At 37.7% G+C, this 10,559-nt stretch overlaps 1 protein-coding gene across 1 annotated transcript; it reads right to left on the reverse strand.

Annotated features, from left to right (window-relative positions):
• Nucleotides 1–4,406: 4,406 nt before the first annotated feature.
• Nucleotides 4,407–6,313, reverse strand: CXCL11 (C-X-C motif chemokine ligand 11). The gene is given in 4 exon segments (XM_041757760.1): nucleotides 4,407–4,876; nucleotides 5,110–5,178; nucleotides 5,295–5,421; nucleotides 6,198–6,313. Coding segments are annotated over 3 exon segments (252 nt in total). The 5' UTR covers nucleotides 6,259–6,313; the 3' UTR covers nucleotides 4,407–4,876; nucleotides 5,110–5,114.
• Nucleotides 6,314–10,559: the final 4,246 nt, after the last annotated feature.

Below are 10,559 nucleotides of genomic sequence, written 5' to 3' on the forward strand. Positions count from 1 at the left end.
TAACATTACCTTTCTCCCTCCTACCAGATAATTCAAACAGTTGTGGGTGTGAGAGTGTACTGTTTGTAACCCACAGACAGGATGCATTCACTGTATTGTAAAGATTTATATTTGTTGGTTCTAGGAATCTTTAAGAAACATTACTAAAGAAGTATACTAATTCTAAGTGGGTATATTTAGTACGTACTCAATAGCCAAACATAATTGACTATATTTTTAGCATTATTATCCACAATTATTCCATATGTTTATAAGCTTCTTTTGGTTAATTAGAGGAAACAGTTCTGACTTTCTAAATCACTAAATATTTGGCATCTCACTAAAACCCACCCTGTGGTTTTCTTTGCTAAACTGTGTCTTCCCCTCATCTCCCTAATTGTGTTAGTGGCAGTATTATTCTTTTAAACCTCAGAATCTCAGTTCTTTTCCTGATTCTCCTCTTTTTTTTTTTTAAGATTTTATTTGTTTATTCATGAGAGACAGAGAGGCAGAGACATAGGTAGAGGGAGAAGCAGGCTCCCTGTGGGAAGCCCTATGTGGGATTTGATCACCAGACCTGGGTTCACCCCCTGAGCTGAAGGCAGATGCTCCACTGCTGAGCCACCCAGGCGTCCCTCCTGATTCTCTTCTCTGCTTTCTTTTCAGATTCAGATCCTTAGCATTTTCCTGGATTCCTTTCCTCAGTTTCAATCTTCACATGAGTTTGTCACTAAGTCTTGTTGCTTTTTCTTTTCTGCAATGTAATCTCATAATATTTCTATTTTCACCATTACTACTTCAGTTTAGCCCTTTTATATTGTGATAAAACACATATAAAAGTTAACATTTTAATAATTTAAAACTATACAGTGCAATGGCTTTAAGTACAGTCACAGTGTTGTATAATCATCACTATTATGTAGTTCTAAAACTTTTTCATTAACCTAAACAGAAACCCTGTACCCATTAAGCAGTCATTCCTCATTATCTTCTCTTCTCAGCTCCTGACAACCACTAATCTTATTTCTGTTTCTATGGATTTCCTTATTCTGGATAATTCATATAAATAGAATCATACAATATGTTACCTTTTGTGTTATGTTTCTTTTACTTAGCATCTTCTCCCCTTGCCCCAAAATAATTAATCAATTTATTTATTTATTTAGTTTAGACAGAGAGCACAAGTTGGGGGAGGGAGAGGGAAAAGCAGTCTCCGTGCTGAGCATGGAGAGCCCAAGCCAAAATTAAGAGTCAGACGCTTAACCTACTGAGCCACCCAGGCGCCCCTTAGCATCTTATTTTCATACATTGTTCACCTATATTGTAGCCTATGTCAGTATTTCATTTCTTTTTATGGCTAAATAATATTCTATTATGTATTACACCACATTTTCTTTATCCATTTATCTTTTTTTTTAAAAGATTTTATTTATTCATGAGAGACAGAGAGAGAGAGTGAGAAAGAGAGAGAGAGAGAGAGAGGCAGAGACACAGGCAGAGGGAGAAGCAGGCTCCATGCAGGGAGCCTGATATGGGACTTGATCCCAGGTCTCCAGGATCACGCCCTGGACTGAAGGTGGCGCTAAACCGCTGAGCCACCCAGGCTACCCAATCCATTTATCTTTTGATAGATATTTGAGTGTTTCTACATTTCAGCTATTGTGGATAGTGCTGTATGAACATTTGTGTTCAGGTTTTTGTTTGAATAACCCTTTTCAGTTCTTTTAGTTACATACTTTTAAGTGGGATTGCTGGGTCATATGGTAATACTGTTTAACTTAACTGCCCTTATTTTTTGAACCAGTGTTTGCTGAAGTGTGGGATAATACCAAGGAGCTCACTTATAATAACATTTAATATTAGTTAAGAAATTAATCTTTTTTTTTAAGATTTTATTTACTTATTCGGAGAGAGAGAAAGAGAGAGAGAGACAGGCAGAGGGAGAAGCAGGCTCCATGCACTGGGAGCCCGATGTGGGATTCGTTCCCGGGTCTCCAGGATCACGCCCTGGGCTAAAGGCAGGCGCTAAACTGCTGCGCCACCCAGGGATCCCCTCTACTGCCACTTTAAAATAAATACTTTTTTTTTTTAATTTTTTTTACTGATAGCATCTTTGTGGTGCTAGCTGGAGTTCAAAGTCTAGGGTAGGAGTGGTCTGGCCGAGACCTTGCTCTGGCTACCTGGGAAGATCTACTCCCTTTGTTTTTCTCTTTTGGCCTCCAATCCAGACTCCCATAAAAGAGATTTGCCCTAAGTAAGAAGGGTGTTTGGACCTAGGAGGATCCCTTAAAAGGGACCACTGTCTTTCACTATTACTCATTAAAATATATTTCTTAACAATTCTATGTGATGATAGGTAGCTGTATATTTCTTGAAATATGAATTAAAAGTATTAAAGGCATCTCAATTTTTGGAAAAAATATGGTTTCTGTTTTAAGAAGGGTTGTGGTATTTTACTACAAGAAAATGATTTTGATTCTCTTCAAATTAAAATCGTCTAGGTATCCCAAAATTTTATGGTGTAGGCATGACTGAAAAGTCAATTTTTCTAAGAAAAAGAATCCTGGAGTACAGATCTTTTACCTCTTTGGTTAGGTTTATTCCTAGAGATCTTATGGTTTTTGATGCAATTGCTAATGGGGTTGATTCCTTGATTTCTCTTTCTGCTGCTTCATTATTGATGTCTAGAAATGCAACAGAATTCTCTATGTTGATTTTGCTCCCTGTGACTTCACCTAATTTGTGTATCAGTTTTAGCAGTTTTTTGGTGGAGTCTTTCAGGTTTTCTATATAGAATATCATGTCATCTGCAAATAGTGAAAGTTTGACTTCCTCCTTACAGATTTGGATGCCCTTTATTTCTTTTTGTTGTCTAATTGCTGTGGCTAGCATTTCCAGTACAATGTTAAATAACAGTGGTGAGAGTGTATATCCTGCCTTGTTCCTGACTACAGAAGAAAAGCTCTTAGTTTTTCCCCATTGATAATATTAGCTGTAGGTATTTTTGTATATGGCCTTCATTATGTTAAGGTATATTCCCTCTAATCCTACTTTGTTTAGGGCTTTTATCATGAATGGATGTTGTACTTTGTCAATTGCCAAATTATGGAAAGAGCCCAAATATCCATTGATTGATGAAGGGATAAAGATGATGTGGTGTGTGTGTGTGTGTGTGTGTGTGTGTGTATACACACGTAAATATATACAGGGAAATATGCGGATGGAGCTAGAGAGTATTATGCTAAGCAAAGTAAGTCGATCAGAGAAAGACAGATGCCTTTAGTCCTTTGTGAAATTTAAGAAACAAAACAAATGAACATAGGAAAAAGAGAGGCAAACCAAAATGCAGACTCTTAACTTACAGAGAACAAACTGATGGTTACCAGACGGTGTGTAAGCAGGAAGATGAGTTAAATAGGTAATGAGGATTAAGGAGGGCACTTGTGATGAGCACCGGGATGTTGTATGTAAGTGTTAAATCACTAAATTCTATACCTGAAACTAAGATTACGTTGTATATTAATTATAATTGGAACTTAAATTAAATAAAAGAAAAAGATGGACTCCTGGGTATCTCAGTGGTTGAGCATCTGAGCCTTTACTTTAGCTCAGGGTGTGATCCTGGGGTCCTGGGATCAAGTCTTGCATTGGGCTCCCCGCAGAGAGCCTGCTTCTCCCTCTGCCTATGTCTCTGTTTCTCTCTGTCTCTTAGAAATAAACAAATAAAATCTTTAAAAGAAAGAAAAATAAAAAGAACCCCAGAAAGTAAAGGTGATTGCCAGACAAATGTGTATGTTCATTTTTCAATGTTTTCTTGGTGGGCAAAAGTATTTTATATTTAAATTAAAAATGTCTCCAAAATATTGCTATAATTTGTAAGTATAAATAAAACCAAAATGCAAAGTAAACACACATATCCTTATTGTGCATCTCAATGAAAGGAATGCCTGGGTTGCTCAGTCAGTTAAGCATCTGACTCTTGGTCTCAGTTCAGGTTTTAATCTCAGGGTTGTGAGTTCAGGCTATATATGGGGCTTCCAGTGTGGAGCTCACTTAAAACAAAATCACAACAAAATCTCAATGAAAAAAAAAAGTTGCTGAAAAATATCAAATTAAGAACAGAACTGTGGGGACGCCTGGGTGGCTCAGCGGTTGAGCGTCTGTCTTTGGCTCAGGGCGTGATCCCGGGATCCGGGATCGAGTCCCACATCGGGCTCCTTGGAGGAAGCCTGCTTCTCCCTCTGCCTGTCTCTGCCTCCCTCCCCCCCCACCCCCCATGTCTTTCATGAATAAATAAAATCTTTAAAAAAAAAAAAAGACCAGAACTATGAATTCATTTAGGAAATATTGTACTCTTACCAGTTTTCTTAGCTTATAATTTTTTCATAGTACATTTTGTGAATTATAGCCTTTTTATAAAACCAGTATGTATAAGAACTATTTTCTTTTATATATGTACATATATAGAAGGAATATATATATATGTGTGTGTGCGCGCTTTGATTCAAAATGTAGATTTGCATTTAAAAATTATTTGGGGAATGTCTCTTACACACATGGATGCATTTGATATAAGGTCTTGACTCCAGAAATAATGTCTCTATTGTAAGTGAAGATTGTAATATGGCAGATTGATCAAGTACAAACAACATAACTTCTAGATACAGAAATGTTTTCATAATCACAAAAGAATAGTTCTAACCCATCAGATTTCTGAGGTTTACTGATGTAGAAATGCATGAATATACATTGCAACAGGCAGGAGAAAATCCGTTTCCAATTGTGGAATTCTTAATCACTTCAGTTGTCACACAGTAAACTTGTTCTAGGTTTTCAAATTCTCTTTCCTACGACTTCATACATTTTGAGATTTTAAAAAATTCATTCTTTCAATTTTCTGAAATGAGAAAATGAGAGTTTTATAAACATGCTGTTCTTGTTTTCCAGTGATTGAGTTGACATGTAAAAAGATAAGGCAGAAAAAGGAAAGCTAGTTAAACCAGCTAGTTAAGACCTCTTACCAAAATACCTCATACAAAATCCTAGCAGAATCTTTTCTGCAAGTCTGTTTTCTCAAAAGATATGTCTTGGATAAAATCTTCAGGAAATGGAAGTAGTCTGGCACCCTACCTTGATTATAATGCTTGCTTCAATTTGGGATTTAGACATCTTTGTCCTTTATGTGCTCTCAGGGTGATACTGTTAAGGGAAGATCTAAAACAGTCTTTAATTTTGGATGGGAAAACATAGGCAAAACAGAAACACACACAAAACAAAGTTTCCACTATGTCCTCTTTAGCAAGTTCATTACTTACATCACTTCTATTTTGTCACAGTTGTTACTTGGGTAAATTATGGTAGCTTTCTCAATATCTGCCACTTACACTGCTTTTACTCCAGGGCCTATGCAAAGACAGCATCCTCCTTTGAACATGGGGAAACCTAGAATAGATCACAGCATCAGTTACTAATACATCCGATTGCCACAGATGATTATAGCTTATGATCCCGGTGAAGATTACGAGCAGGGTTTTCATTAAGGATGAAGAGCGCAGTTTGTCAAATAGTACTTGGCATTGCTGTTACTGGGAAAGGAATATAAGAAAGATACTGATTTTCTCTCTAAATTTGTAAACAGATCTTTAAAGAATAAAGGGAAGCATGAAAGTTTATTGGAGATAAAGATTATTCACCTCTTGTTTTTGTACTCAAGAATTTTTCTAGGGGATCCCTGGGTGGCTCAGTGGTTTAGCTCCAGCCTTCAGCCCAGGGGTATGGTCCTGGAGTCCTGGGATGGAGTCCTGCATCAGGCTCCCTGCATGGAGCCTGCTTCTCCCTCTGCCTGTGTCTCTCTCTCTCTCTCTCTCTTTCTCTCTCTCTCTCTCTGTCTCTCATGAATAAATAAATAAATCTTAAAAAAAAAGAATTTTTCTAGCTAGCTAACATTATCTTACATAAAATCTTCTTAACGTATATTTAAAATTATTGCTAAAGGTTCTTGCCAGATATTGTAGCCAAATCAAACTCCATGAAGTTTATCATTTCTAGTTTCAGTAATTATCTCTAATGCCTTAAACAGTTCAAGCATTTTCTGTCAAAGCAGTAGTAACTTATATATGAGGTTAAATAAAAATTTACTAAATCTTTTAGAAAAGATGAAGACATTTGAAATATTAGAAAATAATTTTATAGGATAAGAAGTAAAAAGTGCCATATACCTTGAACAGTTGTAGCGCAGAATATCCCAGCCAAGGCTGTAACCATGCCCTTCACACTCATGTTTGTCTTTCACTGCTGTTGTTGCTGCTTCCTGTCAATACTCTTTTCGGTGGGAGTAGAAATGCTGAATGTGAGAGGAAGTGGTACTTTTATACACCTAAAATCCTCTTAGGGCAACAGGAATTCCCCTCCTTTAGTCATGCTCTTTTGCTTCCAAAAGAGTTTCTGTTTTGTTCTCTACATGTCTCTGTTGTTAAGTAATGGGAATGTGAAAGCACTTTGTAAAGAGTGAAGAGCTATATAAAACATAGACTAGGGCACTCCCAAATGGGAATCAGCCTTCTCAAAGTAGCATTTCCTAGAAATATATTTCATTATGGGATTGACCATGGGCAATAAATTGATTGCCATTCAGTCTTTCATTTAGGAAGATTGTCTTCTATTTCTGTCTGTTTACCCTCCATTCTTCAGATCACTACACAAAAGAACATTCTTAAATGTTTTTATCACCTTTTGTTTTTAAGACCAAACTCTCATATGTAAGGCCTACACTAATTGAATTCAAGTGACTTTCATTTAACCTAATTTATATTTATGCTGACCATAATTGCACATCTAAACAAGTCTCTCTACTTCTGAATTTATATCTACTTTTTGCATGTTTAACAGTTTTTACTTTATATATATTTTAGCACTTTTAGAGTATAAAATTGTATGACTTGTGGATTTTTTTTAAATGATCTCTTTTCTCGTGATGTTTTTACATTTTGCGTTCTATTTTGATGTAACCTTTGTTTTCCTTTAATCTTTACCTTTTCCACTTAAGCTTTCTAGAGCTATTTGTTTTAAATGGGTTATATGCAGATACCTTAAAATGTCATATGTAAAGGACTTTTAATGGGTAAATTTATTTACTGAATAATTGGTAATCTGTAAAGCTTTTAAAAATGCTTTCTTGCTATTTTCTGTTTTCTTTGTTTAATTTATTTTTTTAAATTCCAGCATAGTTAACATACAGCATTCTGTTAGTTTCGGGTGTACAATATAGTGATTGAAAAATCATTTCCAGGGGCCCCTGGGTGGCTCAGTCAATTGAGCATCTGCCTTTCTTTCAGATTGTGATCCCGGGATTCTGGGATAGAGGGCCATGTTGGGCTCCCTGGTGAGCAGGGAGCCTGCTTCTCCTTCTCCCTCTGCTGCTGCCCCTGCTTGTGTGCTTTCTCACCCTCTCTGTCAAATAAGTCTTAAAAAAATCATGTACATTATTCAGTGCTCATCACGATAAATGCATTCTTGATCTTCTTCACCTATTTCACACTCACCTCCTCTCTAGGAACCGTCAGTGTTTTGGCTTGTCTCTTTCTTCCTTTGTATTTTTGTTTGTTTCTTATATTCCACATATGAGTGAGATCATACAGTATTTGTCTTATCTGAGTGACTTATTTTGCTTAGTATTATTCTCTAGATCCATCCATGTTATTGTAATACACACACACACACACACCCTACATATATATTTTTTTAAGATTTTATTTATTTATTCATGAGAGACACAGAGGGGAGGGGCAGATGTTGTGCCCAAGATTGCGAATCCGAGAAACCACCAAGGAGCCAACACTGATGCAAACACACGAGGGTTTATTTATTTATTTTTTAAAGATTTATTTATTCATTCAGAGAGAGCAAGAGAGAGACAGAGACACAGGCAGAGGGAGAAGCAGGTTCCATGCAGGAAGCCCTATGTGGGACTCGATCCTGGGCCTCCAGGATCACACCACTGGCTGCAGGTGGTGCTAAACCGCTGCGCCACCAGGGCTGCCCGCGAGGGTTTATTTACAAGCTCGAGCTTGGGCCGACAGAGCGGAGCAGGACTTGGACCCCGAGGTGGGTTTCAGCTTAGTTTTAAGGGCTGGTCTAGGGGGACCTCCAGGGGTGGAGGAATTTCTCAAGTTCTGTTTACATTCTGATATGGGACTTTCAAGGGCATTGAGCTCTGTTCTCATTCTAATATGGGGCTTCTTGCCACTGGCTTGGGCTCTGTTCTTTTTGTAATATGGAGCTTTCTAGGATGTTAAGCTGTAAGCTGTTTTCTTCCTATAACTGAAGTAAGGTAAAGTTCAGCTCTTATTCACAGGGGCCTGAGATGGCTGTACTTGTGCTAACTCTGAACTTAAAGTGGAATGGCCTTAATTTTCTTGGCCTCCACACAGAGACACAGGCAGAGGGAGAAGCAGGCTCCCTGCAAGGAGCCCAATGTGGAACTTGATCCTGGATTCCAAGATCACGCTCAACCGAAGGCAGATACTCAACCGCTGAGCCACCCGAGCATCCACACCCCACATATTTTTTATACATTCATCTATGGATGGACACTTGTGCTGTTTCCATGATTTGGCTATTGTAAATAATGCTGCAATAAATACAAGGGTGCATATATCTTTTTGAATTAGCATATTCATATTCTTGGCTTAAATACCCAGTAGTGTGATTACTGGATCATATAGTAGTTCTGTTTTTTTTATTTTTATTTTTTAAAAGGTTTTATTTATTAATCGAGAGAGAGAGAGACAGAGGCAGAGACACAGGCAGAGGGAGAAGCAGGCTCCATGCAGGGAGCCTGACGTGGGACTCCAGGATCACGCCCTGGGCTACAGGTGGCGCTAAACCGCTGAGCCACTTGGGCTGCCCAGTAGTTCTATTTTTAACTTTTGGAAGAACCTACATACTTTTTTCCACAGGGAAAATGTCTTTTCTTGAACACTTTTCTTACGTGACCTGAAAGGAGTACCATTGTTTTACATTTTGTTAGTACTCCATAAACATTTCTTTTACCTTATAGTTTCCTATTATTTACATCAACCATAAATATTATTTTCTGGTTGTTCTTTTGTAAGATGAGAAAATCTCTTTCTTTCATGCATTTCCTCCTGTTTCCTAATTCTCTTGCATAATCTGCGACATACAGGTAGTTTACTGTTTTCAGATTATTATTTTATATTATTTAACTTCTCTTTTGAGAATTATCATTTACATCTTATCCTGAAATTATACATTTATTTACACATTTATTCCACATTTAAATTCTGTTATCAACCAAAAGCTTTTATTTTATTTATTTTTTAAGTTTTTATTTATTTATTAGAGACAGAGAGAGAGAGAGAGGCAGAGACAAAGGCAGAGGGAGAGGCAGGCTCCATGCAGGGGGCCTGACGTGGGACTCATCCTGGGTCTCCAGGATCACACCCTGGGCCAAAGGTGGCGCTAAGCTGCTGAGCCACTGGGGCCGCCCCCAAAAGCTTGCAAAACCTTTGTTTTTCACAATGTAATTAATTGAGGTATAATTTAGATACCAAAAAATTTATCCTTTTACAGTATACAGTTTGGGGTTTTGTTTGTTTTTGTTTTTGTTATGTTTTGTTTGAGAGAGAGAGAATGAATGCATGAGCTTAGGGAGGGTGGGTGGCGGGCAGAGGGAGATGGAGAATCCTAAGCAGGCTCCATGCCCAGTGCCTGATTTGGGGCTAGATCTAGCTACTCTACCTGATAACCTGAGCTGAAGTCGAGAGTCAGACGCTTAACCACCTGAGCTACCCAGGAGCCCCAGTTCAGTGATTTTCAGTAAGATTGTGCAATATCTTATTCCAAAAACTTTATTTTCATTCCACTATAGTTAGCATACAGTGTTGTATTAGTTTCAGGCATACGATATAATGATTCAACAATTCCATATATTACCCAGTGCTCATCAAGATAAGTGTACTCTTAATCCCTTTTACCTATTTCACCTCTCCACCTCCACCTCCCCTCTGGTAACCATCTGTTCTCTATAGTTATTTGCATTGTTGCATTGTCTCTTTTTATTCCTTCATTCATTTGTATCTCAAATTCCACCTGTTAGTTAAATCATTGGCATATGTCTTTCTCTGACTTCTTTTGCTTAGCATTATACACTCTATGTCCATCCATGTTGTTTGCAAAAGGCCAGATTTCATTCTTTTTTTTTTTTTTAAGATTTTATTTATTTATTCATGAGAGACAGAGAGAGAGAGAGGCAGAGACACAGGCGGAGGGAGAAGCAGGCTCCATGCAGGGAGCCTGATGTGGGACTCGATCCCGGGTCTCCAGGATCACACCCCGGGGCTGCAGGCGGCACTAAACTGCTGCGCCACCAGGGCTGCCCGATTTCATTCTTTTTTAAGGCTAAATAACACTCCATTTTATATATATATCGTGTTGTTTTTATCCACTCATGTATGGATGAACACTTGAGCTGTGTTCATAATTTGACTATTGTAAATAATGCTGCAATAAACATAGGAGTGTACATATCCATTTGAATTAGTGTTTTAATATTCTATGTG

The sequence above is a fragment of the Vulpes lagopus genome, chromosome 6 (genome assembly GCF_018345385.1).
Source record: "Vulpes lagopus strain Blue_001 chromosome 6, ASM1834538v1, whole genome shotgun sequence".
NCBI classification, from domain to species: domain Eukaryota; kingdom Metazoa; phylum Chordata; class Mammalia; order Carnivora; family Canidae; genus Vulpes; species Vulpes lagopus.